This window comes from Sminthopsis crassicaudata, chromosome 1, assembly GCF_048593235.1.
Source record: "Sminthopsis crassicaudata isolate SCR6 chromosome 1, ASM4859323v1, whole genome shotgun sequence".
Classification (NCBI taxonomy): Eukaryota; Metazoa; Chordata; class Mammalia; order Dasyuromorphia; family Dasyuridae; genus Sminthopsis; species Sminthopsis crassicaudata.
Genome location: NC_133617.1, coordinates 503,683,467 through 503,708,144, shown reverse-complemented (window position 1 = coordinate 503,708,144; position 24,678 = coordinate 503,683,467). Strand labels below are relative to the sequence as shown.

Genomic DNA, 24,678 nt, shown 5'->3' with positions numbered 1-24,678 from the left:
GCAAGGGGAAAAAAAAGAAAGTGATTTAAGCAAATTTAGCTCAGTTTTGAGAAGCATCTTCAAACAGGAAGATATCTAAGAAGTGAATTATCAAGTTTTTACTGCTTATAGAATATTATTTAAGCTACAGTGATTACAGTGATACAGGGCTATAATTTTGGAAGGAAAGACACTCTTCATGAGGGGAGTGGCTCAAGGGAAAAGGGAAAGTGAAATATGCCATCATAGGATTTTATAGACATTCCCAGGAGTTTTCCTCTCTGGAAAACTCATAAGTGACAGGGATACTTCCCAACTGTTAGACCATACATTTCTTTTCAGAAGGCAGTTATGCAATATCCTTAGAGCAGATAGCCATGCTTTTATGATGGACAAAAAAAAGGGGGGGGGGGCTTAGAGAAGTGTTAGTCTTTTTTTTTTTTTTTTTTTTCCCTGAGGCTGGGGTTAAGTGACTTGCCCAGGGTCACACAGCTAGGAAGTGTTAAGTGTCTGAGATCGCATTTGAACTCGGGTCCTCCTGAATTCAGGGCTGATGCTCTATTCACTGTGCCACTTAGCTGCCTCAAGAAGCATTAGTCTTAAAAAAAGGACCCAATTACTTCTTCTTAACATTAAAGTGTCACAAATTCATTAGTAAAGAGGAGAAAACATAGATGTACTTAGAAGTTAGCTCCAGTGGTCTGCAGAGAAAGACAAAAAAAGCTCATGTTTAATGGCATATTTTTAGTGAGCAAATAAATGATGTGGCTCTTATTTGTGCAATTATAATTTTTTCAATGTGTGAATTTCATTTCTATGTGCTATCTATATATTTAAATAGACTTTGCAGTGACAGGATTTTGTTTTTGAAAATAATTGTGAATGATGTTATTTTCTTTCTTGGGGAATGGAAAAGCAAAGAAGTTACTGAGCAATATGATTCACTTCTTGCAAACAATCCACACTCTAGGCCCAGGAAAGCCCTTGAACACCCATGACAAAAGTAGGACCTCTTGAAAATCAACAGAGATTATGAATTTATCAGGAGAATAGGATAGAGAAGAATAAGGAGAGAAAATCCTTAAAAGTGCTTTCCCAGTTTAACATGTCTATAGCCTGGCTACATTTTTTTAAATGGCTCCTGTTTTAAAAGTAATTATGCTGACCCCCATGTGATCAAAGCAGGAACTAGGAACACTTCCTAACAACCTCCTTCATGCTGCTGTTGTCATTAATACCTTATATGATATTTAAAAGCTTATAATAGCTTATATTCAGCCTCTTTTCTTTACCATTCTTCCTTTATCTTGGCTACTGTCATCAGCAAATATTCATCATGTGTCTACTTAGCTGCCTTTAAGGAATTTAGCTTAGTTGAAATGACAATATGTATTTATAAAACGGCAGTAAGTTCAATGTGTTAAGAAACAGAAAATGCTCTAGGAATTCAGAGAAGAACTATCACTAATCAGCAGATAACTAACTAAGGGCTTCCGACTTGCCAGGCACTGTGCTTGGCGCTGGAATACAAAGGTTCAAGGTTGCATGATATTCTATCCGAGAGAAAAACCCTGGATATATATAAATACATATGAAATAAGTAAATACAAAGTAATTTTAAGGGGATGGGGAGGTCCTAGAACCTGGAAGAGGAAAACCTTCACACAGGAGGCAATAATCCTTTCAAAAGCAAGGAAATGGAGATGGCGTACTGTGAGCAGCAGCAAGTAAGCTAGTTTGGTGAGCCATTGGCTACATAAAGGGGAGTAATAAGCCTGCAGGGGTCAGTTAAAATGACATGGAGGAGAGCCCTGGATGGTGGCCAGAGCTCATATTGGATTCTAGAAACAATATGGAATAGATATTAGGCGAAAGGTAGACCTTAGAAAGCTCCAGTATGTTTAGATTCAGTCTAATGTTTACAAATATGTATAGTCAATAATTAAAAAAAAAAATTCTACCTAGTTTTACTTCCACTTCCTCTTCCTCCCCAAATGGCAAGGGGGGGGGGGGGGCAGAAATCTTTCTGATTCCTTCACCTCTTAGGAGGTAGTCCTCTGGAAACGTTGGTCATTTTGCTGTTAAAAGTTTGACCCAACAATATCAGTTGATGTACTATTCATACCCCTCAATTTATGAGTACTTCCTTAGATTTCCACTCTTTGTCCCCTAAACGAACTGTAGATATTTTTGCACGTTCTTAGAGTTTGTTTTGCTTAGGACTCATCCTTCCCTTAATCTAATCTTCTTCTAGTTCTGTCTCCCCCTTTTCTACTATTTTCCTCTTGAGTTAAATGGGTCTTTGATAAAATTTGAAAATTGATTGAGTATGATTATAGAGGGGGAGGAAAGACTAATAATAAATTACTCTGAGATTACAAACCTAAGTGATTAAGAGGGTGGTGATACCCTTAGCAGATGTTGAGACTTAGAAAAAGATGGGGTTATAGAAGAAGACAATGAGTTATCCCTAGTATTTGAATATGAAATGACTGTGACATATCTCAGGAGTAATATCCAGTGATATCCAATTGATGATCTGTGATTGGAGTTCAGGAGAGAATTATGGTGAGATAAACAGATTTGGTGTCATCTTTATAGAGATGATACTTAAAACTTTATGAGATCAAAAAGTATGAGATCAGTGAGTGTAGAGAGAATAGGTTCTAGAATAGAAGCCCTAGAAAAGTCCAGCAAAATTTACTGAGAACCAAAAAACAAAAACAAAAACCAACCATACAGATAAGAGTGAAGGTTGTAGAAGATTAAGGAAGAGAGAGGTGTTCAGAAAAGAAGTATTTACCAGTATTTAAAATTGTAAAGAAGTTGAAGAATTGAGGAAAAAGCCAGAGGGTTTAGTAGTTAAGAGATCATTGATGTAAAGAATTATTCTCAGGAATTGGACACTGAAAAAGAGGAGAAATATACTTGTATATATGAAGATAATATAATAGTTAAAGAATCTAAGAGGGTTAATTAAAAAGGTTTTTGAAAATAGAGTAGAGCTGTGTGTATGTGTATATTCAGGAAATCTACTATTATCTTTCCAAGCTAGATGTATGTCCAGTACTTATTGATTAATTAATTGAAAAGGAAATCTTCATTTTTTTTTTTTTTTATTCATTTTTCCAAATTATCCCCTCCCTCCCTCCACTCCCTCCCCCTGATGGCAGGTAATCCCATACATTTTACATGTGTTACCATATAACCTAGATACAATATATGTGTGTAAATACCATTTTCTTGTTGCACATTAATTATTAGCTTTCGAAGGTATAAGTAATCTGGGTAGATAGACAGTAGTGCTAACAATTTACATTTGCTTCCCAGTGTTCCTTCTCTGGGTATAGTTATTTCTGTCCATCATTGATCAACTGGAAGTGAGTTGGATCTTCTTTATGTTGAAGATTTCCACTTCCATCAGAATACATCCTCATACAGTATTGTTGTTGAAGTGTATAGTGATCTTCTGGTTCTGCTCATTTCACTCAGCATCAGTTGATGTAAGTCTCTCCAAGCCTCTCTGTATTCCTCCTGCTGGTCATTTCTTACCGAGCAATAATATTCCATAACCTTCATATACCATAATTTACCCAACCATTCTCCAATTGATGGACATCCATTCAACTTCCAGTTTCTAGCTACAACAAAAAGAGCTGCCACAAACATTTTGGCACATACAGGTCCCTTTCCACTCTTTAGTATTTCTTTGGGATATAAGCCCAATAGCAGCAATGCTGGGTCAAAGGGTATGCACAGTTTGATAACTTTTTGGGCATAGTTCCAAATTGCTCTCCAGAATGGCTGGATTCTTTCACAACTCCACCAACAATGCATTAGTGTCCCAGTTTTCCCACATCCCCTCCAACATTCATCATTATTTGTTCCTGTCATCTTAGCCAATCTGACAGGTGTGTAGTGGTATCTCAGAGTTGTCTTAATTTGCATTTCTCTGATCAGTAGTGATTTGGAACACTCTTTCATATGAGTGGAAATAGTTTCAATTTCATCATCTGAGAACTGTCTGTTCATATCCCTTGACCATTTATCAATTGGAGAATGGTTTGGTTTCCTATAAATCAGGGTCAGTTCTCTATATATTTTGGAAATGAGACCTTTGTCAGAACCTTTACTTTTAAAAATATTTTCCCAATTTGTTACTTCCCTTCTAATCTTGTTTGCATTAGTATTGTTTGTACACAAACTTTTTAGTTTGATGTAATCAAAATCTTCTATTTTGTGATCAATAATGATCTCTAATTCTCCTCTGGTCATAAATTCCTTCCTCCTCCACAGGTCTGATAGGTAGACTATTCTCTGTTCCTCTAATCTATTTATGATCTCATTCTTTATGCCTAAATCATGGACCCATTTTGACCTTATCTTGGTATATGGTGTTAAGTGTGGATCCATATCTAATTTCTGCCATACTAAGGAAATCTTCATTTTTTGAAGCAGCCACTTTTAAGATTAGTTCAAAGTCACATAAACATTAAGCATTGTTGAAATATATATATATATGTATATATATATATATATATATATATATATATATATATATATGTTTGTGTATATACATGCACCTGAAGAAGTATGTTTTCCTTAGGAAATTTAATCTGTCCCTATTTTGTGAAGGGTTATGTCACTCCTGAGAATTCAGTCTTTTGATAGTAATAATAGAAAGCATTTAAATAGAGTTTTTAAGATTTTCAAATTACTTTTGATTATTTTACATTGTTTCATTTGAGCCTCGTAATAAATTAGTGAGAGAGATGTCATGTGGTGTTATGCCCACTTTATAGATGAGTAAACTCGTGCTTAGAGACATTAAGTGACTTGGCCAATGTCATACTGTCAATATGGGGAAAGGATTTGAGCCCAACTCTTCGTCACTCCAAATCCAACATTCTAGCCACAATGTTATTCATATCCCACTCTAGTTTGGAAATTACTATAATTCATTTTTGTACAGTATGTGTATTATATTCTATGTATACTCTATGCATGTATGATATGGATTATTCCATTCTTTTCTCCCCCTTTACTTCCCTGTCTCCTTCAATTTTTTTTTTTTTCATTCTATGATTGACTGATAATATTATGTCTTTGTCTTGGGAAGCCAATGCTTCTAAATTTGGCCTGGAGTTTATAATCTAGAACTCTTAATTTTAGGGCTTGATGGGACCTTAGACACTTGATGAAGTAAGAAGTCACTCTTCCTCATTTCACAGATGAGGAAACTGAAGCCACGTCCAGTGGGAAAACACTGGTTTGGCCAGAAAATTGAACTTCAATTCTTGTCTTTGCCATTACCTTAATTTCTTATTTTTTTGAATTCACCTCTTGGGTCTTCTGTGTCTTCTTGTGAAAATGAAAAACAACTCCTTTTTTAAAGGTCCTTAGAATTTGCAGTTTTAAAGGTATGATTCTTCAACTTGCCCAAAGTAGCAGAGATGAATAATGGCAAAGCCAGGACTACATTATTACTGTGCAAACATTACTTTGTTTCTAGATTTAGAGTTGCACTTGATCTTAAAGATCACCTTTTGCAAGCTCTCATTTTATAGATGAGGAAACTGAGTCTTTAAGAGTGTAATTGTCCAAGATCACAGAGATCATAAATAGCAGAACCAGGATTTGTATACCTCCAAATCTGATAACTCTTTCTTTTATAACATGTTTCCTCCTCCTTGGCTTTTTCTCCCTACTTACACTATTCTCTGAATCAGTCTTCCTGACTTATATTTATGGTGTTCTCCTAATTAGGCCCTTGAATATATCATTGAGCTAAGCAACCTTGGGTAATCTTGAATTTCTCATGAAGTGGTAAGTAGCTGTCACACCAGTTTAAAGTGGAATGATGACTTATCCCTTGTGAGAACTCATGAGGTAATGGGGGCAAGGGGAGTTGACAAGTATTGCTCTGAGTTCTTCACATAAAAGGTGCTACATAAATTTAAAATGTGTTATAATCACATGCACTCACAGAATTCTTTTAATTAAAAAGCCAATCTTATAGACTACTAAAAATCAGGAGATATTTCTCCTCTAAAGAGCTAACCTTTTAATATTTAATCTTAATAAACTATGAGACCACTGATGAAATGCTAATTATATAAGAAATGTAAAGACAAGTTCTGCCTTTAAGTTTTCAAACTACTATTGAGTAATTCTGTTGTGAAATACGTTACATGAAAACAACCATTTGAATGTTGGGTTAAGGCCTTTCGTGGAAGATAAGTAGAAATGTTTTGTAGAGAACTTTTAAGAAAGGATATATTCAGGGATAAATATTGCCTTTTTAGACAAGGAAGGGAAAAGAACTGTACTTTGAAAATAGTTTGAAAGACTTAGAGACAAGAGTGGGAAAAGGAAGTAGAGGGAGTGGCTTCTTGGCAGGTTTCAACGAACAAAGTGAAAGAGACTTGAGAATACAAGAGTAAAAGGAAGCCAGAGTTAAGGTGCTCATATTTTGGAATGATGCAGAGTACTGAAGGGAAAACACACGAACTTGATGCAAAAGGTAAGGAAAAGGGGAAGGAAGGTCTAAAAATAGAAATGTGAAAATATGGAACATGGAAGGAAAATGGTGATTTATATATAAAGGAACAGGATATTAGGCAGGCAGATATTTTACTAATTGAAACAAGATATTAAAGGCAGGATACCATTCATAATATTTTTAAGGTGAAAAGAACAGATTATTATAAGCTTAAAGTGAGTAGTATTTATTAGATTGTATCTGAAACATTATGGAAGCTTGGAAATTATAAAATAATAGAGAAAATGGCTCTTAGATGATCAAATGAGTTTGCCAATTCTCCCGTCAAGTTAATTTGTTGATAAATATCCAAAGATGGATATTCTTGATGTTTTTCCTGACTACAATGAAAATAGTAAAAGGAGAAGGTTTAATGGGCTCTGTTACCTTAAATTTCTAATAATAATCTTATTGTACTATAAAATTGGATTTCCCTATAAATATATTGAGCATTGACTGAGTCAGTTGTCAAAGAAATAATACCAGATTTGCAGAAATTAATTCAAAACTGGTAATGATACTTTTACCTATTATTTATTGAAATATTGGCTCTACTTTTGACACAATGGATAATGAAATAATATAATTTTCTAGATGTTGTAACTTCCTGTTTAGGGCTAACTATCAGTTTTAAGGGTATATGCAGGATAATAGAGGAAAGGTCTATATTCAGAAGGAACCCAGGTTTGAATCTTGCCTTTAACATTAACTAACTGTATGATTATAGGCATATTATTGTTGTTTCCCCTTCTGTAAAATGGTAATAGCATGTGCATTATTCTCTTTCCAGCAATATTTTTAAAAGATGAAAGGAGATAACATAAGTAAAATTTTGCAAGCCTTAAAGCACTATGTAAATGTTAATTATATTATTTATTTCACTTGACCCTAAATCACTGATAACAATCAAACTTAAAACAACAGAATTATATTTGAAACATGATAATTCTGACTCCGGTGAACTAAGAAAGTGTGGCTGTAGCCTATGGCCTATAAAGTTTTGTACATGGTAGTGGGTTCTCTTTGGTATGTTTGGGACAAGTTTTTACAGGTATAAGAATTAATGTAATTGCTACTTCTATGTAGGAGATCTTTTTGAGTCCTTCAGTACCAGCTTGAGAATTGATGAGGAAAGGGAATTAATTTACCTCATTTGTTTTATTTCTCTTGATTTCCTTTCCTTTTATGTAAGAGCACTTCCTTTTACATAAGACTATATTGAAAATACAGATTAGCAAGAAGTACTACCAATGCTAATTTTTTAACCCTTTCACTAAACAAATGCAGGGGCAAAGTCTGTAATGTTTCTTTTGTATTTTAATTTTAAAAATTAAGTGATCATTTTTAATAAGGTCAAATGCACACAAATAAAAAGAAAAAAAATTAATGTTTTCCTCCACTGCAATATTCCACTGTTCTTAGGAATTTTTATAATGAAGCATAGAATGGGCAGAACTTCATTTGTTTTTTAACTTGGAGGGAAAAGGATTGGCATTTGGGAACAGTTATATTTGATGGTTGTGTTAATACAAACAAAAACAGTTATATTTGATGGTTGTGTTAAAACAAATGCAAAACAAAATTTCTTTTAGGAAAGTTCATCTAGTCCAAACTAAATTATCAGATCAATTTTAAATGTTTCTCTGACGATTTAATTCAGGCAGAGACTTTGCCTACTTTCTACCATTTTGATTTTTTTGAAAAACTCTATGGGATTAACTGTGTGCCCCTCCCCTTCCCTACACTTGAGATTGGGGGGGTGGGGTGGGGAGGGAATGGGAAATAGCAGCAGCTTGTTGCCATTACTATGTGATTCTTTCACATGCTTTCAGTATGGATATGATGATTTCAGTGTGGATATGACTAATCAGTTTCCAGTCTCGAAAATAAAGTGGGGATTTTTTTTTTTTGTCAGATAAACCATATCTCTATTTTGTGATGTTATTTAACTTCTCTGAGCCTCAGTTTCTTCACTTATAAAATGACCAGTTTATATTAGTAGGCTAGTAGCCTTCAAGAGTTCTGTGACTGTTGTGATATTATTTTTATAAATTTGTTTCTTATATTGCTTCCTTTACTTTGTTTGTTTTTGTTGTCATTGTCCTGATAATGATCCTGTGGACCATACTGTCCATGGGGTTTCTTGGCAAAAATACTAGGATGGTTTGCCAATTTCCTTCTTTGATGAATTTAGGCAAGTAGGTTAAGTATTTTGCCTTGGGGGATATAGCTAGCAAGTAATTGAGACTAGATTTGAACTCAGGTCTTCCCTGCTCCAGGCCCAGCAGCTTATGTCTATTTATATTTTCATAAGATTTTATGAAATTGTTTAAGTCTTTTAAATTACTTCTTTGAGGAAAAAAATCTAAGTCTGTTGTATTGTCTTTTATTAATTTACACATGAGGGAAGTAATAGAGGGTGAGTATTTGTCTGTTAAACTACATAGTTAAGATGCAGTTGTCATGTGGGATGCAATGGATAATAAAGCACAAGGTTTGAGATGAATTCAGAACTCGAAATGTCACTTCTTGGATATTAGATTGCTTTGAAATAGTTTGAATCATATCTTTTCCTCTTAAGTTGGTTCCAATTAACTAGTTAGGTAATTTGCTTATTTCTCCTCGCTGATGTTTTGGTGCTCTTAATACAAGCAAATAGAGTGGGAAACAAAAATTAGATTTGGTTGGTTCTTGGATTAAAGCCAACTTTCTGTCAATTTTTTGAATTATTCATCTGTTTGGATCCACTGAGTCAATCAAGTTCTCATTTCCTTAATAGGATGCTGCAGAATTACACAGCTTGCTCCTTTTTCCTGTTTCATTTGTTTTAAAGTCTACGCTTTTATAGTTTTATATCATAAACAAATTAGACAAGAGTAGTTACCTTTCTCAATCATAAATAATAGAATTAACCAAAAAAGAGAGAGATTTCAGAAAAGAACTGACCATTCTGATTACATATTTTAAAAATTACTGCACAGAATTAGTGAAATTCAAATTAATAGGGAGATAATTTATGAAAAAAGATTTGTAGTAAAAATTTTCTTTATAACAAAGGACTGATATCTTTACCTCTTTACATATCATATATATGTGTGTGTGTGTGTGTGTATATATATATATATATATATGTATATATATATATATATATATATCTTTGTACATAATTGTTTGCAGCCTGTTTCCATATTAGAGGTTGAGTTCTTTTTAACAGCGGGAACTGTCTGTTACCTTTCTTAACATCAGCAGCACTTAGCACAGTGAGTGGCATTTAATAATTGACTAATTGACAAAAAAATGATATAAACAGGAAAATTTAAAAGAAAAAATATCAAGCTCAAAAATCATATTAAAATGCTTCTTTAATAATGAAAGAAACATACATTTAAATACTCTTGAGTTTCAACTTCAAGTCTATTGAAGTCTGATGAAGAAAACCAAAAAGTATAAAACTATTGGAGGTGCTATGAGAGGATAGGCACACCAATGCTTTATCAGTGAAACTATGACCCATTATGGAAAGTAATTTGAAATTGTACCAAAAGTTTACTAAACTATGCATATTCTGGAACCCAGTTATATCAGCACTAGGCATATATCCCAAAGAAATTAGTGACAGGGGAAGAAGACTCATGTGCTAAAATACTTATAGCAGAACTTTTTTAGTTTTTCCAAGAACAGAAAACAAAATGGGTATATATCAAAGCTTTTGAAGGTGAGATTTTGAGTCTTGAAGAAAGCCAGGATACTGAGATTAGTAGGTATATATTCTAGATAAGGAGAATGGACATCCAGTTTAAAAAAAAAGTCACTGTCAGAAGGTGGAAGGTTATTTGGGAGGAGTTCCAAATACAATTTGCTGGATTGTAGAAGAGTACTTGAAGAATACTGGAAAATGGAATAGATTAGGAAGGGTTTTAAAAACTAAACAGAGAATTTTATATTGATCCTGGTGGTAATAGGGAGGATCTGAGGTTCACTGAGTAAAAATGAGATATGACATTAGATATATAGTGACTTTATTTTCACAAAAAATGCTTCTATGTGTATTTTTGTATATATGGTTTAAGAAGATGACCTTAAGCAACTGAGTGGAGGATGGATTTGCATGAGAAGAGATTTCAAGTGGGGAGATCAAACAGAGGCTATTATCATAGATTGTTTATGAGGTGATAAGGGTATGCACTACTGTAGAGTCTATATAAATAGAGGAAGTAAATGACATATAATGAATATAGAAATGACAAAATTTGGAAACTAACCCTAACCCTAACCCTTTATAACCTTTGTCATATTGAATAAGTCACTTAACTTCTTACTTTGGCTTCACCTGTAAACAAAGGATAATATTTATACCATCCTTCTTATTATTGTGAGGACAGTACTTTGTAAACTATACAAATGTAAGCTGCATGTTACCACTGAGTAAGCCCACACAGAAAAAGAAAAGGTAAACAAAACCTTGGAAACAAACATAAATATAGCCAAAGTGAAGTCTTATGTTGCCCACATACAAAATAGTATGCAGAATCAGAATTCTGCATCACAAATCTCTCAGCTCTTTATGAGAAGCATAGCAGCCTTCATTTCCTGCTCCCTGAAATTGTTTAATCGTTTCATTAACAAGTCTTTCAATTTTTTTTTTTTTTAATCATTATTGTTTTCCTACTTCTAGTTTGATTTTCACATAAGGGGGAAAATATTTTCTCCAACTTAAAATGCTTCTATTGAATTTAAAATTTCCATATTTTAATGTTTCAATTTCTTATGCAAAGATTTTAGAGTCTGTTTTGTTAACTCATTTTCTGTTTTGTTATTTGACTGATTGGTTATTGATTGACTATGAAGATATTTTCCTCCATAAGTAGCATCACTGTCTATGGAATCAACTTCATCCATCCTATGTCACCCCTTGTTCTCATTCCCTAGTTGAACTGCTGCCAAGGAAGAATTAATGGGATTTTTCTGAAGTGCCCAGTGAAGTGCTCTTCCTCTCTATGGCCTTTTATAACCACATAGATGCCAAATTCCAACCACACTATGTTTAGGATCACTGTCTGTGACTTGTTTGTGGCTGATCACTGCTGAAGCCTACTCTTGTCCATACAAGAGCACTCTCTCTTCTGTGCATAGTTTAAGTTGGTCTGAATTTGGAATGAGAAGAGATGGGATATGTTCACACAGATCTCATTGAATGACCATGTGCATTGAAGAGTGTTGTCCCACAATTTCTAGATTTACTGCCAAAATACCAGACCACTTGAGTGGCTAAAAGTTAACCCTTTCCAGGTCATTGAAGAAGCATTCTATTATCCAAACGCTACAATTTTATTGTCAGCAATAGAAAAGGGAGTAAATTGATGAATTTCTACTTCAAAAATGATGCTTTTTGTCATGGGAAGTTCACTCACCAAAAGCAAAGTTTCTTGAGAAAGAATAGAGTGAATTAAAGGTAAGTAAGCTTGTTATGTATCACAATTTGGAAAGAACATAACATTAAGGGTTGGGTAAATGTATTCAAGTCAAATTAACAAACAAGCACCTGCTATGCTATGGAAAGGCAGAAATAATTTCTGAGTTCACAATATAATAGGGGAGAAAATATTTGAACAATACACACACATACATACAAACATACACTATAATGCAGAAGTAGTCTGAGAAAATTCTCACTAATAATTATAGCTTCCATGTGCACTGGAGATTTACAAAGTATTTCCCCACAATGATAAGGTAGATAATGTAACTATGATTATCTCTTAGATTATTTGAGCATTAGAAAAATTTAGTGACTCGTTTAAGATAATTGTAAATAGCCAAGCCAGGCCTCAGATTCATATCATATCATATTCATATCATATCTTCCACAGCTCCACATTGCATTTCAGCATTTGGTCACTTCACAGTGTAATTCCTAAAGCAGCACTTTACTCAAAGAAAGTACTTAAGGATTTTTTATTTCATCAGAAAAAACCTCTTAGTTTGGTGCCTATTTAAACAATGAATCACTTCTAGTAGACATTTAATAAATGTCTAATTAAATTGAAATCTATCAAGAATCTTCATGATTCAGTTGATATATCAGGATGCAAGTAAAAAATAAAAGAAACATTAACATACATAATTGGGAACTAGTTAATTTTTTTTAAAAATCCATCTTCTCTTTGTAATGCATTGTGCTCAAAAGACCAGCAACTGGAAAAAAATTACACTGAGGGGACTTCTTTATTGAAGACTTGTTGCCTTTGAGCTTTGCACTTTTCATCAGTTTGTTGATTATAATGCATGATTATGCTTGGCACTGTTTTACCTCCAATCAGGATTTTTAATTGTACTCTGAGGGAAAAAAAATAGGCAGCAGATATAGTCTTTATGCAGCACAGCTTCTCTGAGTAACTGTGTTCTGTGAAATCTTCCAGGTGACTTTCAAAGATGCAAAATAAAAACTTTAATATATACATTGAGTGTTTTTGGAGGGGAAAAAGGAAGCTCTTGTCAGGAAAGGAGAGCTGTCTTAACTTTGGTCTTTCGTGGTAAGAAGCACCATGTTGTAAGTGGAAAGGCTATGAAACTTATGATTGGAGGGCTGGGTGTCAAATCCTTGCTCTAAAGTCTGTACCTAGACTGTAGACTTAGACAAAGGATCACTTTCTATTTCTATTTTCTTGTGATGTAATCGTATGTATTTCACAAAGCAATCATCATTCAAGAATTATCTTAACTTTTATGTTTGTTCAGTCTTTCTAAAATTTATTCAAAACGTGATTTCCAAGTTGAATACAAAGTAATTTTTTGGTGTTTCTGGTAGTAAAGTAAAATTGTTTTAAAATATAAATTTAATAAAATGTATGACAAAGGAAAACAGTGATTAGTATGTAATGATGAGGATGGAGACAGGGCTTATGGTCTAGTCACTGGTCTAGTGAATTTTCAGATGAAGAAATTACCTCTACAAGCATATACAGCAAGTTTTCTGCAACATACAATCTTAGAGGGTTACCTAAGTGACTTACTTAGGGTTATGAAGCCAGAATGTGTCATGACTGACACATATCCTGTGAACCCAGGTTTTCTGCCTTTCAAATCTGTTTTTCCATTCTCCTAATCACACTACCTTTTACCAGAATTTGACACACAATTCCAGAAAATGTAGGCGTATTCTTTTATGTATTTCAGGAATAGAGAGATAGAGATCTAGACATACACATGTGTATATGCATATTAAATGTATAGTGTATATAAAATATCCATATTGCTATAACTGAAGACTAATATCTATGTAAGATTTGAGAACACTTAGCATAGGAATGTGGGTGGAATTCTGTTCATAGATTTGACTATTGCAGTGAAATATATGTATGGAGAAGCACCTGTTTGTTGCCTATATAAAGCCTAAAGTGTACAGCTGATAGCTTAAAAATATTGTATGAGAACCATGTTTCAAGTCTAATACTAACCATCTGTTTCTACATTCCAAGATTAGCAAATGGTAGTGAATGGGAAAATAGTAAAATAAACTTAAAAACAGCTGTGTTTTAGAAAAAAATCTATTAATCTGTTTAATTTAGGATATGACAAACTGACTAGAATAATTGAAGTAAAACTGATGTATGGGGGAAAGTGGCTTTGGGGCAATTTGGGGCAATATGATTTCCACAAAGTATCTTTAATTCAAACAACTGAGTACAAAAAAGTTACCACATACCCATGGTTGTAAAGTTCCTTGCCTTTTTTCCCTTTCCCAATCCTTTTGATCCATGATTTGTTCTCTTAGACCCCTAACTACCTATTGGGGGTTCTTATATTTTCCCTTGTCTTCAATATCTTTGTAGCTCCTCTCTTGCTCTCCCAAATTTAAATAAACCTGAATTCCGTTGGAATCTTGCAGCTTCATATAGAAGATTTTCTGCCCTGTAACTCACTTAGAAACTCTTTTTTCCTTCTACTTGTTATAGATTGATGGATGGATGAAAAAAGTCTTTAGTCATTGACGTCCAGATTATTGTAGCAGGTTTCTTCTGTAGATAGAAACAGAAAGATACAAGTAACTCTACTTGTTGATAACTGTTGGTATGTAGTCAAAACATTTACTATTTCATTAGAAAGCCATAGACTTTTACAAATAAGTTTATCTTTCTCTACTAGAGATATCAAACCAGAACTAAAATAGTATCTCCACTGTCTATATACTGTTGCTGTCTTTGTGAAAACTACTAAATAAATAGAATACCTAGATTTATGTAGCAATAGTCCTTTAAGACCTTTGAGAACCTTATTTTCTAAGTGGGGGGCTAAAATATGGTAAATAATTAGAATATGTATGAACATATAATAGTACAATAAGGTTCAGAAGAGGAAGAAGTCTCTTCCATCTGAGAAAGGAATCAGTAAAAAGATGAAAAAGGTGCCAATTGACTAGAACCTTGAAGGATATATAGTATTAAAAAATGAGATGACATTTGTGAAACTCTTCACACCATGCCTGGCATAAAATAGGTACTATATAAATACTTATTTCCATCTCTCTCTTTCCTCCTGTCTCCTCCCCAATTTCAATGACTGATAGAAATGAGAAATAGGGTAAGAGGGTTATAAATGTAAAGCTGGAAGGGATCTTAGAGGTCAAGGATTACAACATTAAGATTTATAGGGTTTTGTTTATGAAATATCAGTTTCACTGGTCTTATACATAACCAATAGAGCTCCAAAATGTTATAGAAAAGGTATCTAAGAACTACTTGTGACCTTAGGAAATTCATCAATTCTTTCTGTTAAACATACTCTATGAGAAAGAAAAAAATTGAGATTCCAGATATATTCCAGATCTAGTTTCCTGAAGTCTGCTGGAAAAAAAAAAAAAAAGGAATTGTCAAGGAAAAAATGCATTTAAAATCTACTATCCTGGGAAACTGGGTGAAGCATGCTTTGCATTTCAACTACTCTTCAGAATAGTAGAACTCACAAGCATCCCTACATTTCTTATGGCTAAGTGAAATTGAGGCTATCAAATTCCTAACTGTAACTATAATGATATGTAGTAGTAATTGGAAAGTTACTTTTTGAGTAGTTGAGTAACTGCTAAACATGTATGCAAAACCAGTCTAACTTTTTAATAAATACCACTTCCTGGGGCACACAGCCTCTCTTTCCTTTTCTCAAAGAGTTGAAAATTCAGACTTTCATCACTGATTGTTCTCATTTTTCCAATCATGATGTCCATCTGAGTAGAGTAGGGTATTTTTTTTCCCCTCCACGTTTGTGGCCTTAGGTTTCAAATTGGAAGTCTCTTATTTCACGCAATTATGGGAAGAATCTTAGGCTATTCCTCGATTTTAGAGCTCAAGTGACTTGTTCAAGATGATGATGGCAAGTGAGTAACAAGTATTCTACTTTAGCCTCAGTAGATCCTGACTCCAAATTCAGTGTTCTTCTCACTGTCCCATGGTTTGCTAGGAAGAGAACTTGCCTTTTTAAAAACAAAAATAGAACAAAAGGAATTATTTTCCTTGAAAATAATTCACCATAGCAGCATACTTGCTAAAGGTTGTGAACAAAGGGTTAGTCCTCTCCATGCAAGTAAAGGGCTTCAGATTTCAGAATCAGCTCTTTCCACTGTACCCTGCTTCCTTCTTGACACTAGAATGATTCTCATGCCTAACATAGCTTGAAATCAAGTAAAAATTCCATGAGGTGAATTAGGTTAATGTTGTTATGACTATTACACCACTAACAAAATTAAGACAAAATAAGGTTTAAAAAAAAAGTTTTGTTGTATGTCAAAATAGCACCATTCTGCTTTAGTTTATCAACTAAAAGAAATTGTATGCCTTGAGGTTAAAATGAAGAAGCTATGAATTGTCATTTGGAGACCTAATCTTTTCTGGGCTAGCTGTTCTCTCTATGTATCATGTCCAAAAAAGCATCTTTTACTTTGGCTTTACTGCCAGTGAGTAAGTAGAGTCCCCAAAACCAGTTCTCACTCTCTATCCCCTTGAAAGACACAGCAAGCCCCATTGAAGCCTTGGCTTTCTTTCTTTCTTTTTTTTTTTTTTTTCTTCTTTTTTTTTAATTGGCTGAAACCCTTGAGGCTATTTCCTGCACCAAACTTCTCCAGCCACTAACATGGTTATAAAATGCTTGACTAAACTTTAATATTTTAATATAGTTATTGGGCAGAGGTCATAAAAAGGATGTTGGAAAGTTTCACTAAGATGCATATTTGAGAGCTGCTAACAACAACAATAATAATGATTAGTATTTACATAGTGCTTTAAGATTGCAGAGTACTTTACTTATATTCTCTCATTTGTTCTTAAGCTTGGGGGCAAGGGGTTACTGATCCTAAAATACACCAATATGTTGAGGTTTTTCTTGGATACTGATACTTTCCCTTGGAAACCTTTGGAATTTGCTAGAGAAATGGAATAGTAAACATGTCCTACTTCTTACAAATGGGTTGTTGTGGGGGTTTAGGGAAAGCAGAAACAAGAAGAGAGAGGTATGTGGGGATAGGGAAGGAAATAAAATAACAAGTTATAGAAATTAATATCCTTGATTCCACAGACATTTATTAATCACCTTCCTTTTGCAGGAGGCTTTGCTAGGTACTGGAGTTGGGGTGGGTCTTATAGGAAGAAAAAATAGTTTAGTTCCTACCCTTGAGGAATTTGTAAGTTTATAAAGGGGAGTACCAATCAATAAGCATTCAGTCAGAATCTGCTACATGCCTATATTGTACTAAGCACAAAGACAAAAATGAAACTGACTCTTCCTGCAAGTAGCTTTTTCTGTTGAGGGAAACTACATACATATGTCTGTGTGGGCAGTACATAAATACTAATAATAAGAAGGCTTAAACAGCTGGGGGAGAGGCTAGGGAAAGGCTCCATATGTAAGGTAACCTCTGAACAGAATTTTTGTTTTGTTATACATGTACATTCATTATTTTTTTAAACATAGTTCCTTATGAATCATGTTAAAAGAGAAAAATCAGAACAAAAGAGAAAAAAAACACAAAAGAAAAAAAAACAAAGAAAAAAAGTGAACACAGCAAGTGTGATTTGTATTCAGTCTTCATAGTTCTCTCTATGGATATGGATGAAGTTTTCCAACCAAAATTTATTGGGATTTCTTTGGATCACTGAATCACTGAGAAGAACCAACTCTGTCATAGTTGATCCATTGCACAATCTTGTTGTTACATTCTGCTTTTTTCACTCAGCATTAGTTCTTTTTTTTTTTTTTTTAATTTTATTTTTTATTATAGCTTTTTATATACAAAACATATGCACGAGTAATTTCTCAACACTGACCCTTGTAAAAACTTCTGTTCCAAATTTTCCTCTCCTTCTCCCCGCCTCTTCCCCTAGATGGCAGGTAGTCCCATACAGGTTAAATAAAATATATGTGAAATACAATATGTGTATACATATGTATGCAGTTATCTTGTTGCCCAGGAAAGCTCGGATTTAGAAAGAAAAAAAACCTGAGAAGAATAAAACAAAAATGCAAGCAAACAGTAACAGAAAGAGTGGAAATGTTATGTTGTGGTCCATACTCATTTCCCAGTGTTCTTTCTCTGAGTATAGCTGGTTCATTACATATATAGTTCATTATAGTTCATTACAGACAGTTAGAACATTACATATATAGTTCATTATAGTTCATTACAGACAGAACTGATTTGGATCCTCTCATTGTTGAAGAGAGCCATGTCCATCAGAAATGATACTCATATAGTATTGTTGTTGAAGTATATAATGATGCTCATTTCACTCAGCATCAGTTGATGTAAGTCTATCCAAGCCTCTCTGTATTCATCCTGCTGGTCATTTCTTACAGAACAATAATATTCCATAACATTCATATACCACAATTTATTCAGCCATTTTCCATTTGATGGGCATCCATTCTTTTTCCAGTTTCTGGCCACTACAAAAAGAGCTGCCACAAACATTTTTGCACATATGGGCCCCTTTCCCTTCTTTAATAACTCTATTGAGATATAAGCCTAGTAATAACACTGCTGGATCAAAGGATACTCAGCATCAGTTCTTGTAATCTTTTCAGGCCTTTCTAAAATCAATTTGCTGAGCAAAATGTTAAAGTTCTTAAAGAAAGAACTAGTGAAATGTGGAAAGATATCTCGGGTACTAGAGCAGTCAGTGTATATTTAATCCTAAAGGTATTAAGGGCCCATAAATGTTTATTGATAGGAAAGCAACTATGGTCAGATTTGCACTATTTTAAAAAAATTATTTTGGCACCTATTTGGTAATTAGTCTGAAGAGGGAACAGATTTGAGGTAGAGAGCGACCAATAGGGAGTTTTTTTTTTTTTTTTTTTTTTTTTTTTTTTTTTTTACAATCCCATTGAAAAATGATGAAGAAATTGATAAATAGCCAAAGGATATGAACAGACAATTTTCAGGTGAAGAAATTGAAACCATCTCTAATCATATGAAAAGGTGCTCTAAATCATTATTGATCAGAGAAATGTAAATTAAGACAACTCTGAGATATCACTGCATACTTCGCAGATTGGCTAAAATTATAGGAAAAGATAATGACGAATGTTGGAGGGGATGTGGGAAAACTGGGAATTGTGGATGGAATCCAACCATTCTGGAGAGTAATTTGGAATTATAGCCAAAGAGTTAGTTATCAAACTGTACATACCCTGTGACCCAGTTGGCTTATATCCCAACGAGATCTTAAAGGAGGAAAAGGAATCCACATGTGTAAAAATGTTTGTGGCAGCCCTCTTTGTAGTGGCAAGAAACTGGAAGCTGAATAGATGCCCATCAGTTGCAGAATGGTTGAATAAGTTACAGTATATGAATGCTATGGAATATTATTGTTCTATAAGAAATGGTAATTTCAGAGAGACCTGGAGAGACTTATAGGACCTGATGCTAAGTGAAATGAGCAGAACCAAAAGATCATTTTATACAGCAACAGCAATATTATGATGTTATGGGCCAGAACTCTGAACTAGAAACAAAGGATTCTTACAAGGTACTAAGTCAATGGAATTGATAGACACAATAGTTTTCTAATTTAGCATGATTCAGTATGATTGATTTAATCCTACAAGAAGATGTTATGGGCCAGAACTTGAAACAAGATACTAAGTGGAATTGAAGAGACAATGGTTAAATCTAGTTTAGCATTGATTTAATCCTACAATAAATAATAGTTTCCTAGTGAAATAATGATTGGTGTATACTCAGTGGGTCTTAGGGCCAGAAAGACAAGCACATTAGAAGCTCTGGGAGCCTCAGCCAGGATTCCGTGGGAAAGATTCAGAAGCCAGAGAAGGCAGGCCGGAGCTCAAGCTCTCGGAACCAAGGCCAGACTGAAAGGCTCTCCAGAAAACTGTCCAGCCCCAAGAAGGATATAATAAAGGATCTGGGCTTTAAGAAAGCTAACTGGGCCACAGGAAAGAAGACAAGACTTGGAAAGAGACAGTAAAGGATTTGGACTTTAATCCCTGGCTGTACTTGTGGTGATTACTGAACTGAAAGGAAGGCTGCCTTCAAAGACCCCAAGAAAACCTCAACAGAGAATATTACATTTTAAAGAGAGCATTATATTATATGATGATCAATTCTGATGTATGTGGCTCTCATCAACAGTGAGATGATTCAGACCAGTTCTAATGGTCTTGTGGTCAAAAGAGCCATCTACCCAGAGAGAGGACTATGGCAACTGAAAGTAGTTCACTACATAGCATTCTCACTCTTTTTGTTGTTTACTTGTATTTTAGTTTCTTAATAATTTTCTTTTCTGGTTTTATTTGATTTTTCTTGTACAGCAAGATAATTGTATAAATATGTATGCATCTATTGGATTTAACATATTTCTACCATGTTTAACATATCTTGGACTTCTTGACATCTTGGGGGGAGGGGAACTGGAACACAAGGTTTTGCAAGGGCTAATATTGTGGGATTATCTATGCATATATTTTGAAAAATAAAAAAGCTTTAACAAAAATAATAAAGTCCAAAAAAGGTTTTTGGTTTTTTTTTGTTTGTTTGTTTGTTTTGGTTTGGTTTGGTTTTTTGGTTTTTTTGTTTTTTTGTTTTTTTTTTTTTTTTTTTTTTTTCAATAGAAAAATGATGGAGAGTTAGGGATATGAATATGGAATGATAGGGAGAAAAACTGATGATTAAAAGATGTTCTGGTGGTAGAAATGAAATGATTTAGACACTGGTTGGATAACTAGGATGATAGAAAGTGAAGAGTCAAGAATAACACCACTGTTGTAAATCACTGGTGCCCTCAATAGAAATAGGTAAGATCTTTTAGAGAGAAAAGATGAGGAGTCCTGTTTTGGATATGTTATAATTGAGATGCGTACAATACATCCATTTCAATCAGCATGATAAGTGATGCAGCAGGAGAGAGGTGAGGGCTGACTATATTGATTTGAAAATCATCTGCAGAGAATTTTATCAGAGAGAGGGGACTGAATCAAGTTTATTTCCTACTTTCATTAACCATGATTCCCTTTGAAGTTAGTGTGGTACATGGGGGTGATAGAAATTTGACTTAGTCAAGTCATTTTATGGGCTTTATTTTTCTTACCTATAAAATAAGGAGGTTATACCAGGTAATTTCTGAGGTCCCTTTTACTCCTAAATCTCTGATCCCATGTGCCTAAGGTGTTCTTTTCTTGTGTTTTAGGAATTGTGTCACTCCTGTTATAAGAATTGCTATTTTTGAACACAACAAATCATTGTCATTTGAACTTTTCAGAGCTAACATTTTCTGATGAATGTGATTTCGCAGTGACCAAGAAACATTGTGGCATTTAAAATAACAATTGTCCTTGGTCAGCACTGAACCTTGATTCCAGTTGCCCATGTGACACTGAGTGATCTGGTGATAACTAAAAGACTGTTCATTGAACCAATGACAAATATGTAGAAGCTCATTCACATACAGCCAGATGTTATGTTAGGAATACTAGAACTGGATTTATATCTAGCCTTCCAAACAGCATATGAATATGAATATTCATCAAGATCCAACATCTAGCAAGAATATATGCCTAGGAAAGGGAGAGTGGAAAAAAGTAGAAATTGTTTAGAGGATTTTTCTGAACATTCCCTACTGGAAAATTGGATCATATATGAATCAACACAGAGATTCATAGCCTCAAGAACGTGAATAAATAAAAACCTTCTTTAGAATTGTCCACTCTTGGAGGAAAAAAAAAAAACTAAAACTTTTTAGAATATATCATTAAATTTTTTAGTAAATTAATTTTTCATATGCCAATTTTATATGACTAAAATAGGATTCTTATTTAATTTTAGGCAAGTAAAAAAACAAAAAACTGTGCTAAAATCGATGTCTTTTAATCCAAATGTGTTAAAATTCTTCTTCCCAAAAGGAGTTAACTTTACATTGTTTTTCTTAGATATTTCTCTAATCACAAATGATTGTGAATTTTGGTCAATGTCAGTGCTTCACTGATAAAAATAGAAAAGTACCTTCACTGATGTGTTAGTAAATAGTTTCATGAGTTCATGAGTTCATAGGAATTAGAGATGGTCAGTCCTCTTGTCCAAGCTCCTTATTTTACAGATGAAGAAAAATGAGATATAAAGAGGTTGTGATATGTCCAGGGGCCCATTTAATTTGCAGAGACAGTGCTGGAACCTAGTTCCTCTAACTATATATCAAATTTTTAAGGAGTTTCAGTCATGGTAGAAAGCACAATTATTCACGCTTCCATAAGGTAATTTATTTACTTTAACATCCAAAATGGTATCTGCTTGTGGAAAGTGGATGCTCAGTACAATGCTTTAAGGTATTTTCCTCATATCTCTTACTTTAATAAAATTCAAGAAGAATATTTTAAAATTAGAGTACCTCATTAAGAACTCTCCTTTATTGTCCATCACTTGAATTATACTCCATAAGAATCATATTTCCTTGGTATTGGTACTCCCTTTGACAATACAGATCGAAGCCTCACTATGTCTTAGAAAGTGCATTGTTCTGGCCAACCTTGAGCTTCTCCTAAGCTTTAGCTAGTCTTCAGGTTATAGATACAGAGTTCATCACTGAGTGGGCTCAAACTCAGAACTTTTTTATCTTGCATTTCACTTGAAGTGACCTTTTGTGTTTTGTTTTGTTTGGCTGAAGCAATTGGGGTTAAGTGACTTGCCCAGGGTCACACAGCTGGGAAGTGCTAAGTGTCTGAAGCCAGATTTGAACTGTGCTACTTAGTTGCTCCTGCTATAACCTTTAAAGACACTTCATGTTGTCATAAGGCATCCATGTAGAACCTGAATGTGTAACTTTCACAGAGTATTTTGATTCTTCATACAGCAAACTCTATTGCTTGAAAATAATGATCATTTCCAAATATTTGACCCATTTCTGAATGATGGAAATCAAATTGAGGAGGAAATGAAATTATGAATATAACAGTCTGCCTCTTCCATAGCTAACGGGTATGTCCTAGGTGGAAAATGTTATTCAATGCCAATATTACACACCACTTTAAAAAAGAGAAATAATAGTTAATCATTCACCTAGCCATAAAATGTATTACTACCAGAACATTGGAAGGATAATTACTGGATACATATGCCTTTGGCAGTTGTTGTTGTTGTTGTTTGTCATTTGTCCTTCATTCCAAAGAGGACTATGACCTCAGGGAGGTGAGGCTGGAGTTGATAAAGCCATCTGGTCCAATCCACTCTAAGCCCCAGAAGGTCTCATGTTCAAGGTTACAGATCAAGAAAGTAACAGATCTGAAATTCAAACCAAGATCTTCCAAGTCTTTGAAAGGACCTTAAGTACAATGCTTTAAGAAGTAGAGCCATTCTAAAATAGTATTTGTCTTCTATCCAAGAGTCAATTTTTTTCCCCAACAGAGTGCATTCCCTAAATTAGAAATAGGAATTAGTGATAAAATTAGATTCCCATAATAGAAATTTGCTTTATGATAATCTTTGTTCCAAAAAAAATCTTGATACTTGTATTATCACTCCAAGTCTATTTCTGGGTGTGCAGAGGTTTGGACCCCCCAAAATATATTTGGGTTTCAAGTCAGTGTCACAAGGTATATGAAAAAAATTTGTAGGCTTATATCATCTCTAGATCAAGAGGTATAGATCTTATTATGCCATTAAGGCAGGCAAAGTCCTAGAGAACTTGTGGCCATTTCCTAATGAATCTGTAGGTTCTTTTGTGGGAGAAAGTCAACCTCAGGGGTTGACATCATAACTTGGCCTTCTATGGGATGTGATATCCTATCAGTGCAAGAAATTGGAAAAAGGAATTCAACCAGAATCCACCTAAAAATATAAAAGGCCTGCTAAAAAACAAAAAGCCCACTTAAGGATGCTTAAGATTCTTTCCTTTCTGCTTGCCCCACTAACTAGGCTTAGACAGTAAAATTTGGGTCCTTTCTTATTACTGCCTATTCCCTATGGCACACAAAGCTACCTAGGATCTTTTTGTTGGTCTTATTCACCACATCATTTCCATGAAATGGTATGGTATTATTTTATTTTATGTACATTACAATTTCAAACTTTTGAATTTTTTTTTCCCTTTTTCCTGGGGCTGGGGTTAAGTGACTTGCCCAGGGTCACACAGCTAGGAAATGTTAACTGTCTGAGACCAGATTTGAACTCAGGTCCTCCTGAATTCAAGGCTGGTGCTCTATCCACTGTGCCACCTAGCTGCCCCCTAATTTTTTATATATAAGCATTGACATGTTTTTGTTTCTTAATAATTTACTTGCATATAAAATTGCACTTCTTATTTTTATAAAACATTGACTTGAACTTTCTAGAATTTTGTCCTTTCATGGCCTCTGTACATACTCACCTTATTCCTTTCCTGGGAGCATAACTTTTATTTCGTAATATTGTTACTTAAGAAAATTGAGCAAGCAATAGAGCAGGACAGATGTGTTTTTCCTCTTCAATTGAAGAAGTTTTATTTCATCATACTTTCTCTAAAACATATGTATATATAGCCTTATCTTGTTAGAGTTGCACAATTTTAACAACTAATCATTTTCAAAAGCATACTAAAGCATCAGTAATGGGGACAAGATTAACTTGAGAAAAACCAGAGTATGAAATGTATATGAAGAAATGAGAAGTATTGATTCAAGTATCTAAA

General features: G+C 34.1%; 1 protein-coding gene across 6 annotated transcripts in view; it reads left to right on the top strand.

The window, feature by feature from the left end:
- The window catches only part of TNFAIP8 (TNF alpha induced protein 8), a 116,435-nt gene that overhangs the window by 79,650 nt on the left and 12,107 nt on the right, over positions 1–24,678 (top strand). Inside the window, exon 1 of one of the 6 annotated variants that reach the window (XM_074281532.1) lies at positions 6,209–6,502. The exons of the other annotated variants lie outside the window; for them this stretch is intronic. Coding sequence (XP_074137633.1) covers positions 6,457–6,502 — 46 coding nt within the window. The 5' untranslated portion in view covers positions 6,209–6,456. Of the gene's footprint in view, positions 1–6,208; positions 6,503–24,678 lie in introns of those variants that run through there. 6 annotated transcript variants of the gene reach the window in all.